General features: G+C 52.0%; 1 protein-coding gene across 15 annotated transcripts in view; it reads right to left on the bottom strand.

The window, feature by feature from the left end:
• Positions 1-16,065, bottom strand: part of ttn.2 (titin, tandem duplicate 2) — a 250,029-nt gene that overhangs the window by 49,000 nt on the left and 184,964 nt on the right. For all 15 annotated transcript variants that reach the window (XM_083777339.1, XM_083777342.1, XM_083777338.1 and 12 more), the window contains 24 exons: positions 15,322-16,012; positions 14,821-15,152; positions 14,294-14,652; positions 13,798-14,062; positions 12,866-13,192; positions 12,175-12,459; positions 11,370-11,669; positions 10,520-10,825; positions 10,085-10,360; positions 9,351-9,650; positions 8,945-9,247; positions 8,405-8,704; positions 6,891-8,099; positions 6,254-6,541; positions 5,862-6,152; positions 5,232-5,519; positions 4,442-4,722; positions 3,848-4,154; positions 3,572-3,676; positions 3,167-3,358; positions 2,333-2,632; positions 1,744-2,049; positions 961-1,239; positions 206-508 (listed from right to left, as the gene is read on the bottom strand). In XM_083777339.1, the coding sequence (XP_083633465.1) occupies positions 206-508; positions 961-1,239; positions 1,744-2,049; positions 2,333-2,632; positions 3,167-3,358; positions 3,572-3,676; positions 3,848-4,154; positions 4,442-4,722; positions 5,232-5,519; positions 5,862-6,152; positions 6,254-6,541; positions 6,891-8,099; positions 8,405-8,704; positions 8,945-9,247; positions 9,351-9,650; positions 10,085-10,360; positions 10,520-10,825; positions 11,370-11,669; positions 12,175-12,459; positions 12,866-13,192; positions 13,798-14,062; positions 14,294-14,652; positions 14,821-15,152; positions 15,322-16,012 (8,193 nt within the window). The remainder of the gene's footprint in view (positions 1-205; positions 509-960; positions 1,240-1,743; positions 2,050-2,332; positions 2,633-3,166; positions 3,359-3,571; positions 3,677-3,847; positions 4,155-4,441; positions 4,723-5,231; positions 5,520-5,861; positions 6,153-6,253; positions 6,542-6,890; positions 8,100-8,404; positions 8,705-8,944; positions 9,248-9,350; positions 9,651-10,084; positions 10,361-10,519; positions 10,826-11,369; positions 11,670-12,174; positions 12,460-12,865; positions 13,193-13,797; positions 14,063-14,293; positions 14,653-14,820; positions 15,153-15,321; positions 16,013-16,065) is intronic.

The raw sequence follows: 16,065 nt of genomic DNA on the forward strand, positions 1-16,065 counted from the left end.
TCTTCGACTACAAGAACTAAGCGAACCATGCCGTGGAATGTACTTCACGGGTCCTGGATATGTTTCCATAAGCTACCACCGTTTCCTTACGGCAGGACTGACCCAGATTTCTGGGAACCTCGGAACATATCATTTATATACGTTTATATTCTAGCGATGTAGCGGCTCACAACTCACTAGCATTAGAAGCAGAGCTTTTACTTACACACGATGTCCTTGGTGGCGACGGCTTTAGACCCCTCGCTGGGAAGACCGAAGCCGGCCTTGTTCTCGGCGGTCACTCTGAACTCGTACTCCACGCCCTCCGTCAGGCCCTGGACCTTGTAGCGCAGGTCGGGCACCGTCCTCTTGCACGCCCTCACCCAGCGCATGCCTCGCTTCTCCTTCCTCTCCACGCTGTAGCCTCTGATGTCACTTCCTCCGTCCACGGCCGGCCTCTTCCAGGAGATGGTGATGGCGTTCCTGCTGATGTTGTCCACCTCCGGGACCGAGGGAGGACCAGGGGGTTCTGGAGGAGGACATTAGGACATTAGGACATTAGGACAGAGGGAGGACCTGGGGGTTCTGGAGGAGGACATTACAGTTACAGAAGAGCTGGACCTTTTAATCCATGGAAAGAAGTTACAGTCCATGCTGTACATTCATTTTTAGTAGTCATAAATAGTCATTTATTAACTCCAAAATACATTTTAAACTACATCTCCGGTGCCTGTGTCATTTTGGTGCGAGTGTCGGTGGACACTGGTGAATAAAAACAGTGTTTAATAGTGTTTACAGACGTTTTATGTTGAATGTTGTGTATTGTGGAAAAAATTTACCAGTAGTGAAAAGCATATATCCAAATTAACATTTTTCTTATTTGAACAAAGATACACAGTATGACGTTAATTAAGCGCGTCTCCTGTTTTGTACAAACACGCTAATTAAAACAACAGCAACGACGGGGTCCAACCAACTTACTGTAGCTGTTCTCCATCTTGATGGGGCCGGACTGGCTGGCGTCTCCGGTGCCGTACTGGTTGACCGCGGACACCCTGAAGATGTACTCGTTGCCTTTGACCAGCTTGTGGCACACGTATCTGCAGTCCATCACGCTCTCCGCCACCTTGGTCCACATCAGGCGGCTGGTCTCTCTCTTCTCCAGGACGTAAGACTTGATGACGCAGCCGCCGTCCTCGTCCGGAGGAAGCCACGTCAGCGTGCACTTCTCCGCCGAGATGTTGCAGGCCTCGATCACACCTGGAGGTTAAGGTAGGGGGGGGTCAGGGTTCATCAATATGTCCATGATATGTCAGTGGATTTCAACCAGCGGTCCTTGGAGGGGGTTCCCTAACCCCAGGTAAAGGACGGAGAGTTGCTACAACCAAATCGACCCCTTATGGATCTTTAGCTCTTGAGAGCGTAAAATGAAACCAAATGGACCTGGTTTCATTTTACGCTCTCAAGAGTTAAATTATTCTTAAACAACTGCATTACTTAATTTACAAGAAGTCTACACAATTAGAGAATGTAGAATTGTTGTTACTTTAATCAAAAAGTTGTCTTTCCTAATAGTACCAGCATGGAATTGTGGACAAAATCTTATCCAACGACAAAAATATTCTTTAGCTCTGGGTCTCGAGAGGCTAAATCTCATCAAATGGTGGCTATATTATTTGGTCTTGTCGGTGGCAAATCCTTAGATTTCGTTTTGAGACCCCATCTAAAATGTTCTTATTTAGATCTGAGATCATGGGGCCTTACCTGGAGGTCCAGGGATGTCCAGGACCTTCACCCTGATGTGATCCACCACGATGCCGAAGGGGTTCCTGGCGGTGATGGTGTACTCTCCCGTGTTCTTGCGGCTGGCGTACTTGATGGCCAGGGTGGAGGAGGTGGGCGTGCTGGTGATGGTCACCAGGTCAGAGTTCTTGAACTCGCGGCCCGCCTTGGACCACACGGCGGTGGGCGGAGGCTTTCCGGTGATCTTGGGGGCCGAGATGACGATGGTGGATCCGGCGCGGACCGACACGTCCTTCATGTCCGGCTCGATGCTGATGGACGGAGGCTCTGCACCGAGAGAGAGAGAGAGAGAGAGAGAGAGTCGAGAAAGGTAGTCCTTAGAGCAGGGTTTCTCAAAGTGGGAAGCAAGTCTCACGGGTGCCTCCGAATACTTTGATACTATTTGGAATGTAATCACTTCAGCTTAATCACCCTCTATACTTGTCTGTTTGTCATGAACATTCCCCCCTATCGTCCGTTTCACATAACTTACGTAATACGACAAAAGGTTCTAAAAGAGCGAGTGATGAATGAAGCACTACTGTACATTGGAATGAAACCTCGCTCTTACCATACTCGTCCTTGCAGGTGAGCAGCTCGGTGGTCTCGGAGGGCACGCTGATGGCGCCGGCGGCGTTCTTGGCACGGACCCTGAACTCGTACTGCGCCTGCTCCGTCAGGTCGGGCACGGTGAACGCACAGCTCTGCACGTTGATGTGGTTGGCCTTCAGCCAGGGGCCCTTGGTGCCCGCCTCCAGCTTCTCCACCATGTAGCCAATCAGCTTGTGGCCTCCGTCATACTTGGGCGGGGTCCACATCAGCGTCACCGTGGTCCGGGTAACGTTGATCACGTCCGGTTTGCCGGGAGGATCTGGGCCACGGGAAAAAAAAGAAGAATGGTTAACGTTCAAACTGTGCCGAAATAAATGTCAATAAGATTCCGATATACAGTGTGCCTGGTCGAAACCATTTCTTTATTGTATATTATGTTGCTTCTTTTTTTTTGTTAACAAGTTAAAGCTATTATATAGTGTTTGTACTCCCCATCTCCCCAGCTCTTGATTTAACCCATTTTGGTGTTGTTAGCATTATGTTATGCTTTAGGTATTAATAGATCTACAAGCTCATAGGCTTGTAGGTCTGCTATTTTTGAAAAATCGAAGAACGACTGACATATAGTCAGAAAACTGTCAGGAGATAGAAGACATTTTTAGATTCTGATCTCAGGTCAAAATGGGTTAAGATAAATGTTTCATTTTCAGGTGGGACGCCAAATTTCACCCAATCAGAAGAAGAGATAACCTATTTGTTCTAATTTCAATTTTGTCCGCTCACAACATGGAGGAATTTGTCCAAAACAAATATCAGAGATACAGTATTCATCATATTGTCTATAATAACTCACCGACAGGGTCCAGAGCGAGTATGGACTCCACCACTTTGCTGGGCTTGCCCAGGCCGGCGGCGTTCATGGCCATGACTCTGAACTCGTACTCCAGGCCCTCGATGAGGCCGGTCACTCTGCACTCCTTCACCTTCGTCTTACTGGCCTTCTTCCACATCAGACTGTTACGTTCCTTGAACTCCACGCGGTAGCCTGGAGGAACACACACACACACAACATTCTGGTTGTAGTGAAGTAGTACTGCTACTTGAAGCTCGCTCAGGAGACCAATATTCTCCCGTGGCTCAAGCGAGGAATCTGATTTGACTCAGACCACGTTTGGGTTCAAATCCAGGGCCGGACATGAAACGTACAGATGATATATACTAATAATGATAATGATGATAATGATAATAATAAGTGTACCAGTTATTGGGGAGCCTCCAGTGTCTTTAGGCTCCGTCCAGACCAGAGTGGCCGACTCTTGACGAATGGTCACTATCTCTGGAGGAGCAGGAGCCTCGGGTACGTCTGGAGAGAGAGAGAGAGAGAGAGAGAGAGAGAGAGAGGATTGGACAAAGAGTGTAAAAGAGGGTAATAAATATGCGCCGAGGCATAATAGCGCAAACACAGAGTGAAAATGAAGGTCGTCAGTAAAGGGTCAGCCAAGCGTAAACCTTCCCACTGGAACCCGAGACTCACTGAAGGGATGCATGGCGATGACGGGGTCCGACCTCAGGTACTCTCCCACGCCGTACTTGTTCTCAGCGAACACCCTGAAGATGTACTCAATGCCGTCGTGCAGCCGCAGCACCCTCATGGTGTTCTTCTGGAGGGCAGAGGCCACCGTGAGCCACTTGCTGTCCGTGGTGCGTCTCTTCTCCACGATGTAGTTGGACACCTCGGCACCGCCGTCGTCCTTCGGTGCTTCCCACTCCAGCGTGATGCCGTCCGCCGTGATCTCGTCGAACTTGATGGGTCCGGTGCAGATGCCCGGCTTGCCCACCACCTTCACAACCACAGCCACAAAACAACAAAGAATCAGAACTTGATGGGTCCGGTGCAGATGCCCGGCTTTGCCCACCACCTTCACAACCACAGCCACAAACAACAACGAATCAGCGTTGTTGTCACATCAGATATAGTCTCGCGTATCCTCCAGACAACTATTCCACAATCTATCCGAATGCTATCGAGTCTGGAACTACACCTCTCGAAATCAGAGTAAGGAAGCTGCCATTTCCATTCATGATTTCTATTCATATTAGGATAAATGGAGTTGCAGGGCAAACGCACCAGTAGTGTGAACTTGCAGTCCTTGACTCCGGCGATGTTCCTGGCGCTGATGGTGTAGGTCTCGGCGTCCGACTTCTGGCAGTCCCTGATGAGCAGGGTGGTGAGGCCGGGCGCGGCCTCCACGCACATCCTGCCCGTGTCGCCCAGGCTGACGTCGCCCCTCTTCCAGGTGGCGGAGGGCAAGGGAACGCCCAGCAGGGGCACGTTGATGCGCAAGGTGGCGCCTTCTTTGGCCGTGTAGACCAGGTCTAGGATGGCGCTCAGATCGCAGCCGGGAGCAGCTGGATAAATAAAATAGTGGATGGAGATATTAGTGGACAGAAAGTTAAAGTTAAAGTTAAAGTCGTACAATTGGTCACACACGTTACCGCAGTGAAATTGTATATTCCTGCACTATACCTGCATAGAGTGATCTTGGTACATAGAAATTAATTGTTGCATTGTGCTTTCTGCTTTGGCAATGTAAACGTATGTTTTCTCATGCCAATAAAGCCCTTCGAATTTAATTTAAAATTGAATTGAATGTTGAATAAACATTATGCGTATAACTCAATATCAGGGGTGAGAAGGAACTCGTTACGTTTACTGACAATTTAAATGTACATCTCACTTTACTCAAGTATGTTAAATAGTGTACATACAGCACTGTGTTTCAACTCTGTGGTTTTTAATGTCCTTTATTAATGAAGTGGATTGGACTGGATCAATACCAAGCTTGCATTAACCCAATGGTTGTTAACCAAAAAAAAAAACGCCTGAACACGAGAAAACATAAAAGAGTCTTTCTTACAGAACTGGTCCTTGACGACGACGCTGAGCTCGGTGGGGGGTCCCTCCCCAGACTCGTTGTGGGCCTTGACCCTGAAGCAGTACTCCTGACCCTCGGTCAGGCCCTCCAGGGCGTGGGTGATCTCCTTGGCCTTGGTCAGCAGCGTCCACTTGTCCTCTCCTTCGCTCTGCTCCACGCTGTAGGCCGTGATGTGACTGCCTCCGTTGCTGACCGGCTTCCTCCAGGCCAGCGTCACCGAGTCCTTGGTGATCTTACTGGCTCTGAAGTCTGCCACCGGCCCTGGTTGTTCTGGACGGGGAGGGAGGAACGCACCGCGGACGTTAAACAAAACCCATTGACGCTTTTTTCTTTCGTATAATATTTACATTATGGTTGCAGTCAGTGTTGATTTCATGAAGTAAAACTATATCGAAGAATGTTCGCCGACTAAATAAAAGTAAGCTACGATGGCTAAAACTATGACTAAATAATATACTGACAAGTCATTTTATGTTTGGTTGTGCTCTGGAAAAAGCAGATCTACAAGCTCACAGGACACATCGCAATGCAACCATGTGTAAAATCAGACATTACGCCGCCTTCGAGGCCTGCCAAAAATTAGGATTAGCCGTTATTTCAGGGGTGTCTCACCGGAGGCTCGGACCGCGCCGGCCGTCTCGCAGCCGTCCCCGATGCCGTAGGCGTTCTCAGCCAGCACCCTGAAGCAGTACGCCTGTCCATCCTCCAGGTTGGTGAAGCGGAAGGAGGGCTTGGGGCAGTTGGCGGCCACGCAGGTCCAGGCCTTCCTCTCGGCCAGCCTCTTCTCCACCACGTAGCTCGACACCAGGCTGCCGCCGTCCACCAGAGGGGCGTCCCACGTGATCCACGCGTGGCTGCGGGACGTCTCCTGGACGATCAGGTTGATGGGGGGTCCCGGGGTAGCTGAAGAGAGGAGGGGAGGGAGGGGTGTGGTTAGACCCTGGCCGTCCCACACTGAAGTAAACACGTTTTTATTTTGTGGTTTAGAGCACCGAAGTTCTTACCGAGGACTTTGACGATGACGATGTAGCTCTTGGAGCCGCTGCTGTTCTCCAGGCTCAGCATGTACTTCCCGGCGTCGTAGCGGGTCATGTCGTCCACCATCAGCAGCGTGTCATAGTCCGACGTCTTCATCAGAACGCCCTGGCGCTCCTTCAGGTCGCCGTCCACCTTGGTCCACGTCACCTTGGGCGCCGGCCGGCCAATCAGAGGCACGTACAGCCTCATGGTGACTCCGGCTCGAAGGACCAGGATCTTACGCAGGTCCGCGTCCAAGTCCGCCTCGGGAAGGACTGTAGGGGGGGCGGAGAGAAGGAGAGAGAGGGGGGGAGAGAGAGAAAAATATGGAGAGGGAGAGAGAGATTTTCATTGTACAATGATGATGCATTCCAATTCATGTATCAGAGAATGGTGGTATTAAGCAGAGTAAAAGAATAAGAGAGTAGCGACACTAGTGTTGACTCCCATTGTAACAATGGAATGCGGAAGTGCTCATTCTATCTCAATGGGATAGTTCCAGCCATAGGAGCAATGTTTGGAACTATAGCCCATAGAGAACCCGCTTTGCGGTGAGATCAAAGCATGTCGCTACTCTCCTACTCTACACTCTGGTATTAAGGCAACAGTCAGGGCAGTACGTACTCAGGATGTCTTTGGGCGAGTGCTCTCCGGGCACCTCGCTGGGCTCTCCGTAGCCGATCTTGTTGACGGCCGACACCCTGAACTGGTAGACCTTGTCGTCCATGAGGCCGGTGGCCAGGAACTTGGTGGCCTGCAGCTTGATGGCCACATTGCAGTTCATCCACGTGGTCTCCACCTCCGCCTCCACCCTCCGGCTCTCCACCAGGTAGCCCATGATGTCACAGCCTCCGTCGTACGCAGGCTTGGTCCAGCTGAGCAGGATGGAGCTGCGGGTGGAGTCCACCACCTTGGGAAAGGCGGGGGGTCCGGGGGGATAGACGGGGTCGACAGCGCAGGCGGCCATGGAAGCGTCGCTGGGCTTCCCCAGGCCGGCCTTGTTCATGGCGATCACTCTGAACTCGTAGTCGGAGCCCTCGGTCAGCCCGGTCACCCGGATGCTGCGGTCGATGACCAGCTTGCGGTTGACCTTGGCCCAGGCCAGCTCCGAGGCCTCCCTCTTCTCCACCATGTAGCCCAGCACGATGGCCTTGCCGTCGTTGGCCGGAACCTTCCAGCTGACCGTCATGGAGTTACAGGTGATGTTGGTGATGACCGGAGAGTCGCATGGCCCGGGGACGTCAAATGGATTCTTGATCATGATGGGGTCGGTCAAGACGCAGTCTCCCACGCCGTACTGGTTCTCGGCGCTGACGCGGAACTGGTACTCGTGTCCCTCGATGAGCTTGTCCACCGAGCAGTCCGTGTAGTGACCGCTGATGCTGGCCGTGACCTGCGCGAAGTTGGCCCTGCTGGTCTCCCTCTTGTCCACGATGTAGTTGGTGATCTCTGAGCCGCCGTCCGCCTTGGGAGGCTCCCAGCGCAGCTTCACGCGGTCAGCGTACACCTTGCTGACCTTGATGGACGCCGGAGGGCCGGGTTTATCGAGCACTTTGAGCTTGATGGTGGCAGACTTGCTGCCGCTGGTGTTCTGTGCGGTGATGGTGTAGTCTCCGGACTCCTTCCTGGTGAGCGCGTACAGCTCCAGGACGTGGAGGTGCTTCTTGACGGTCATCTTCATGCCCTCGCGCAGCACCAGCGGCGCTCCGTCCAGATTCCAGCTCACCTTGGGCAGAGGCTTGCCGAACACGACGGCGTCCAGGAACACATTCTCTCCCGCCTTCACTATGATCAGGCTCTTCATGTCGGCTCCCAGCTCCATCCTGGGAGGCACTGCAAGGCGCAAAACACGTTCGATCGGTCAGTCAGTCATCGGAGGAAACGTATTCATTACTATTCATTATTATTTGAAAACGTACTAGTTACCTTGTAGATTTAGATAATCATTACAAAACATTCGGTAACCATTTAAGCCCACGTTTAGTTTTCTTCGAAAATAGCAGATCTACAGGCTCACAACGTATTGTATCTCAACACGCTGTGAGCTTGTAGATTGGCTTTAAAAAGAAATTGTATAACTTCGCAGGGCTCCCAAAATAGCGATCAAGACGGTTTTTTGATCAACCAGTGTGGTTTACCGTGCTCGGCGATGACAGGGATGGGGTCGGACTCGTCCGACGGCAGGCTGACGTTGATGGCCGACTTGGCGATGATCCTGAAGGTGTAGCGCTGGCCCTCCTCCAGGCCGGTCACCACGTAGCTCTCCGATTGGATGTTCATGCAGTTGGCGTTGCAGCGCGTCCACTGCTCGCCGGGCAGCTTGCAGTGCTCCACGTGGTAGCCAATCAGCTTGCTGCCCCCGTCGCTGGCAGGCTTGCTCCAGACCAATGAGACGCTGCTAATGGTGACGTCCATGGCCTCGGGTTTGCCCGGTGGGTCTGCGAGGGGAAGGAAAGGAAGGAAGGAAAGGAGACAACGGTGAGTCACACTTTCATTAATTTGTAGACATGTCACAATAATTGTTATGTATTTTGGTTTACGATGCAACAGTTCTAATGTTCATGTCCTCTAGGACCAGTTGATCGTCAACGAAAATGTCATGATCGTGACAGGCACAAACACGCACGCACGCACGGACGCATGGACATACGCACAGACAAGCAGACACGCAGACATACCGATAGCGGTCCTGGCAGTGATCCAGTCGGACTGCTTGCAGGGCTGGCCCTGTCCGGCCATGTTGCACGCCGACACCCTGAAGGTGTACTCCAGGCCCTCGATGAGGCCGTGGCAGGTGTACTGCGTGGCCTTCAGCACCGACTCGTTGGCGCGCGTCCACAGCAGGCTGTTACGCTCCTTCTTCTCCACCACGAAGGTGGTGATGGGGCTGCCGCCGTCGCTGGCCGGCCTCTCGTACGACAGGATGACAAAGTCTTTGTTGATGCGGTTGATCTGTAAGTTCAGCGGCTCGCTGGGAGGGTCTGCGCGGGGGGGGGGCACATTTAGAAGACAAGATTCAAGTTCAGGTCTAAATGGGTTAAGGATGGACTATTTAGTAAATAATAACCAGCGGAAGGAACTCACCGAACGGATGTCTGGCGATGGTCCTCTCGGAGTAGATGGCCGCTCCCACGCCGAAGCGGTTCTCAGCCTTCACGCGGAACGTGTACTCCTTCCCGGCGCTCAGCTTGGTGACCCTGATGCTGGGCTTGGTGCAGGCGGTGGACACGATGAGCCAGTCTCCCTGAGACACGTCGCACTTCTCCACCACGTAGCTGGTGATCTTGGAGCCGCCATCCTCCGCGGGGTAGTTCCACAGGAGCGTGCACGCGTCTGTGTCCAGCTCGGTCACCTCCACTGGCCCGCCGGGGGGTCCGGGGATGTCTGAGGAGAGGAGAGAGCACCAAAAGAGAGGGTTGATTATTTTTATTTTTTATCAGTGGAGGTAAAGTCACTGCCATTACTTGACTTACTGGTTATTTTTGTAGATTTTTGGTTATAATTACAAAACAAACATTAAGAATGGACCCTTTTGTAATATTCTTTCGAATTCGGAAATAGCACATCAATAAACTCAGTCAGTGACCATTTTTATTTATTTGTTTTAATGGTGATGGGTAGTTTTGCTTTGTAAAAAAAAAGAAGTAAAATCTGAGTATTGCTTCCACGACAAGCTTCGTGCTGCACTGCACTGCACTGCACTGCACTGCACTGCACTGCACTGCACTGCACTGCACTGCACCGCACCGCACCGTACCGTACTGTGCCGCGCCGTACCGTACCGTGTCATATGATGTGTTGTGTGTTGTGACACTGACCCATGACGATGACCTTGAGGATCTGGTTGACCCTGCCCGTGCTGTTCTCGGCGGCCAAGCTGTAGTATCCGCTGTCCGCTCGGGTGACGTTCTTGATGGCCAGCGTGGCGGTGGTGGGGGTCTTCACCACGGACAGGCGGTCCGAGGTCATGACGTCCTCCCCGCCGCGCTTGAACTTACAGAGGGGGGCGGGCTTACCGGCCACCACCGCCTCCACCACCAGCTTACTGCCCGCGCGCACCGTCACCACGTCTGGCATCATCACCTTGGCTGCCACTGTGAGGAGCGACACAAAGACACAATGAGGAAAGAACATCACTTTAAACAGTCTTATTCCGTACCGTGTATGTGTCGTTTATAATTATAATACTGTGATACTGTGACTGTCATTCAGTCGGTCGGTCGGTCGGCCAATCGGTCGGTCGGTAAACTCACTGAGCTGTTCCTTGACCTCGAACACGCCCTCGGCCTCCCGGGCCATGCCCATGCCCACAGAGTTCCTGGCGGCCACTCTGAACTTGTACTTGGCGCCTTCCTTGAGGCCCACCACCACGATGGTCAGGTCCTTGACCACGGAGTAGGGTGTCCACTTGTCCTCCTCGGGGAGCTCCGCGTCCTTATAGTCCACCACGTAGCCGTTGATCTTGGCCCCGCCGTCCCTCAGCGGTCTGAGCCAGCCCAGCGTGGCGCTGTTCTTGGTCACCTCCAGAACCTCCATCTTCTTTGGAGGGTCAGGCTCGCCTGGTGGGACACAGAGAGAGTTAATACATGTTATCCATCTTATTATAGGAGGGTCAGGCTCGCCTGGTGGGACACAGAGAGAGTTAATACATGTTATCCATCTTATCTTACAAGTGTTTGAAGAAATGGAATCAAACGTGAAAATCATCATCAGAGATATATGTTTTGTTCTTTTTAAAGTGCCACCTGGTGGTCACCAGTTTTGGCTTTGGTTGCCAATTAGCCCATTATAAAAAAAGAAAATGCAATTATATTATGCATGTAATGTGCATGTCATCACCTGTACACCAGATTAGAGGAATTTTCAAAATATGGATAAAAAAAATAAAAAAAAATATATATATATATATATATATATTATTTTCTTTTCAAAAAAAAACTCGTCTTATCGTCCATGGAAATCAGTGATTAATTGAATTCAACTCGTCTTAACGTTTATGGCACTTAAAAGTGTTGAATCTTTTTTTTTTAGACCGTCATTGAATTTGAAAATCATTGCAATGCGCAAATAATTTGCTGTCCAAATCAACAGTTTGGAACTCACTGATGGGGTCGACGGCCTGGATGGTCCTGGGCGTGTCCTGGGCCACGCCCATGCCGTACTTGTTGCACGCCATGACGCGGAAGTAGTAGTCCACGCCGGGGGTCATGGTGGTGACCTTGAAGCTGGTCTTCTTCAGCTCCTCGGCGCACATGCTCCAGGTCTTGCGGTCCACCTCACGCTTCTCCACCATGTAGTTGGTGATCGGGCTGCCGCCGTCGTTATCCGGGGGCAGCCAGGCCAGCTGGCACGACGACTTGGTGACATCCTTGGCGTCCAGTTCTCCCACGGGCCCAGGGGTGTCTGGATTTGAGAATTATAGTTATTATTAATGTCTGGGGGGGGTCCACGTCTCCCACGGGACCAGGGGTGTCTGGATTAGAGAATTATAGTTATTATTTATGTCTGGGGGGTCTCCCACGGGCCCAGGGGTGTCTGGATTAGAGAATTATAGTTATTATTAATGTCTGGGGGGGAAGGGGGGGGGGGGGGGGGTCCAGGCCTCCCACGGGCCCAGGGGTGTCTAGACAAGACAACCACGTTATTAGAAATAACTTTTTTAGTTTTTCATTCGTTATTTCTTTTTCATTTAGTTGTTCAGTTTTGACTAGATTATATTTTGGTTGTGCAGTTTAGTTTAGTCAATGCTTTACGGACGGGAAGGTACTTAAATTTCCAGACTTTTACTTGTAATAACAGTAGTATTTCTACATTGCAGCATTGCTTCTTGTACTTACTGTATAACAACATGTGAATACTCACCCAGGAGTTTGATATAAACATGTGAATAGTCGTTCGTTGTACTCACCCAGTACTTTGACGCGCACATACACGGCCTTCTCTCCGGCCGAGTTGGACAGACACAGGCAGTATCTCCCAGAATCCTCTCTGGTGCTCTCTGGGATGACCAGGAAGGACATGGTGTCCACCTGGTCGATGTGGCCCTTGCGCACCACGTTGTCCACGCCCATGCGCTTCCACGTCACCTTGGGGGCGGGCCTTCCTCTGATGACGGCGAACAGCCTGATTGGACAGCCGGCCCTGACGGACAGGCCCTTCCTCAGGCTGGCGTCGAGGTCGATCTCCGGGGCCTCTGTTGGTGAAACATGGTGGCGTCACGTTATCCAAATCTGACACTTTAATGTCTTGAACCTTTTCATTTGATTTGATGTGATTCATTGATAATAAAAAGAGCACAAAGTAACTTTACGACATACAAGTCAGCATCACAGAGGATGAAAACACAGCTTTGTGGCCAATTTTATAAGATTATACTTATACTAGCATATGATGATCCTATTATATTTCTTAATTTCTAAAAACTCCAGTATAGTGTCTGAGCCCAGCTTCAGTTCCATGACACCATTATATATATTGTTTTACAGCTATATATTAAAAGGCCTGTGTGTTTTACAGCTATAGATTAAAAGGCCTGTGTGTTTTACAGCTAGAGATTAAAAGCCGCGGCCTGTGCTGTTTTCCTTCGACGTTCTTCTTACCGATGATCTCTGCGGGAGCGGTGGGGTCCTTGAGGTAGGCGTGGCGTCCCCAGCCCACCTGGTTCTGCGCCGACACCTTGAACTCGTACTGGATCTCCCCGTCCAGCTGCGGGATGGTGAACTCGGTGAGCACCAGCGGGCCGTGCGTGTCGCACCTCTTCCAGCCCTCGCTGGGCTTCTCGGGGTCGGCATCAGCGTGGTTCCTCAGGTCCAGGCTGTAGTTGATGATGGGCGCGCCACCGTCGTACACGGGCTTGGACCACACCAGGGTGATGGAGGTCTTGGTGCTGTCGCCCACCTTCAGGAAGGACGGCGGGCCGGGGGGCTCTGAGGGACGGACGGAGAGAGAGAGAGACCACCGTGAAGAGGAGAACACCGTTACAGCAATAGGGCCGATCACGTTTATTTGGTCCCCGACCCCGATTCGACCATTTGATTTTGAGTATCTGCCGATACCCATTTCTTTGTAGAATAGTTATGCCATATCACAATAGTACAATATCCAAAAATCCCAGACGATATCCAGTCTAATATATGGATATAATAATGATACTAGGGATGTTCCGATCACGTTTTGTTTTTGCTCCCGATCCGATTCTCGATCATTTGAAAATGACGTGATCGGCCCCTGATTTCTGATCACGTGATCGGATCAGGACAACCCTAGTTATAACATGAATGGTAAACGTAGGGGAACAGATAAAGGGACCATTTCAGATATTTAGTGGTCTATTGCCTACATAATTATAGGAAAATTACTGAAAATGAGAAGGAAAAAAAAACTGCTGCTCACACCAGGATTGTAATATGAAAGTGTAAAAGCACTGTGAAGTGTGAACTTGTTTATATTAAAGGAATTGCATTCCTTTTCATTTATATTATTTTGTTATTAACGTCTCAAACTTTAGCAACTTTAGCTGTGTCTCTCTCACCAATGGGATCCTTGGCTGCGACGGGTCTGCAGGCCTTGCTGGGCTCTCCCATGCCCACCTCGTTCTCCGCCTTCACCCTGAACTGGTACTCGTGGTTGGGGATGAGGTTGGACAGCTTCAGGCGTCTCTCGGTGATGGGGGTCTTGGTGCAGGTGACCCAGCGCACCGCGCGCTTCTCCTTCCTCTCCAGGATGTAGCCGGTGATGGACTTACCTCCGTCGTTCTCGGGAGGAGCCCAGACCACCGTCATCTCCTCCTTACCCACCTGGACAGGAGACGAGAATCACAAGGGACATGTTTACAAGGTGGACGGTGCTGCTTTAAGCAGAGAGAAATTTGAATTATTTTTAAGCCTAATTCATGATGTTAAAGTCTGTGGTATGTGCAGTACTGTACTTGAGTAAGTAATTCATTACACTCGACGACTTTCCACCACTGCACATGTATGCGCATGCGTACGTGCGTGCGTGTCCGACTGTCCCGTGTGTGTCCATACCTTGGTGACCTCGGGGGCCTCGGGGGGCCCGGGCTTGCCGAAGCGGGTCCTGATGGTGGCGGGCTTGGTCTCCAGCGCCAGGCCCGTGCCCATCTTGTTCTCGGCACGCACCCTGAAGATGTACTCGTTGCCCTCCACCAGGCGTATCACGTTGCAGTGGGGGTTGACCACGCTGGCCGAGTAGGTGGACCACACCATGCGGCGCGTCTCGCACTTCTCCAGGATGTAGCTGTCCACCTCGCAGCCGCCCTCGTCCTCCGGGGGGTCCCACACCACGCGGCACTTGTCCGCTCCGATGCCCGTCACGCGCAGGTTCCTGACGACGCCGGGAACGTCCAGCACGTTGACGTTGGCGAAGCCTGGAGAGAGAGACGGAACGGGACGATTAGTGGGTCACAGTTGTTTGAACAAATGCATTGGCACTCCTAATAAATCACATGGGATCACAGTTACTGCATAACAGGCGAGAGGTGAAGCCAATGCAGTGCCAGCATGGGGCTAAGATGTCAACATGACTCATGGCGTACCTGAGAAGGTGCCGGCCGAGTTGGTGGCGGTCACTATGTATTTGCCGGTGTCCGAGCGCTTGGACTTGGTGAGGAGGAACTTGGAGTAGTCCTCTCCGTTGTCGTAGCTCAGTCGGGGGTTGATGGGATCGGTGCACTTGTCCTTCACCCAGACCACCAGCGGCTGGGGCTTCCCTTTGACGGACGCCTCGATCCTCACGGACTCTCCGGCCTTGACGGTGACCAAGTTGGCCACCTTCAGTTCCACCACGGGCTTGATGATCTCCTCCTTCACCAGGATGTCAGCGACCTTCACCCAGCCGCTCTCTCCGCCCTCGCTGCTCGTCTGGACCCTGGAGACGTATCGGCAGAGAAACATGGTAAAGAACCACACTTTTTAGGACTAGTTACTACATAAATATAGTACCAGTAAGATGCCCTGAGGGCGAGAAGCGACCTCGCCCTAAAGGTCTGCTTCTCCAGACAGACTGAATGAATGAATGCCAGTGAAGACCACTCTACCTGAAGGTGTAGGTCTGGTTCTCCAGCAGCTTGTCGGCTAGGTAGAAGGTGTCGGCGAGCAGCGCGTCGTTGAGCTCCACCCACTCCTCTCCCTCCTTGTGCAGCTTGGCCTCCAGGTTGTAGTAGAGGTGGGGGCTGCCGCCGTCGTAGTCGGGCTTCCTCCACTTCAGGTGCACGTGGTGGTTCCCCACGTCCGTCACGCAGAACTTCTCGGGCTCGCCGGGCTTCTGCAGCGGGTCGATGGCCAGCAGGGCCGTCTTGGTCTCCGTGCAGGGGCCGGGGCCCATCTTGTTGGTGGCGCAGACGCGGAACAGGTACTCCTTGCCCTCCATGAGCTTGGCCTTGATCTTGCTGTTGGTGCACTCGGAGGAGACCATGGACCAGAGGCTGAGACTGGGCTCGCGGCACTCCACGATGTAGTGGGTGATCTCAGAGCCGCCGTTGTCCTTGGGCGCCTCCCAGTTGATCATGCAGGAGTCCTTAGTGGCGTAGGTGATCATGAGGTTCTGGCAGTGGGCCGGGCGGTCCAGCACGTTGACCGTGATGACGCAGGACGCCTCGCCGCCCTCGTTGCTCGCCTTCAGGCAGTAGAGGCCGTGGTCGTCGCGCGTGGCCTCCTTGATCCTCATGGTCACCGCGGGGAAGTTCTGGATCAGCGTGATCCTCTTGCTGTTCTCGAACACCGTCTCTCCTAAAAGAACAATTAGAACCAGTTAGTGTGACTAAAAGACTCTGATATTTTGG

Source organism: Protomyctophum parallelum, assembly GCF_964188405.1.
Source record: "Protomyctophum parallelum genome assembly, chromosome: 11".
Taxonomy (NCBI): Eukaryota; Metazoa; Chordata; class Actinopteri; order Myctophiformes; family Myctophidae; genus Protomyctophum; species Protomyctophum parallelum.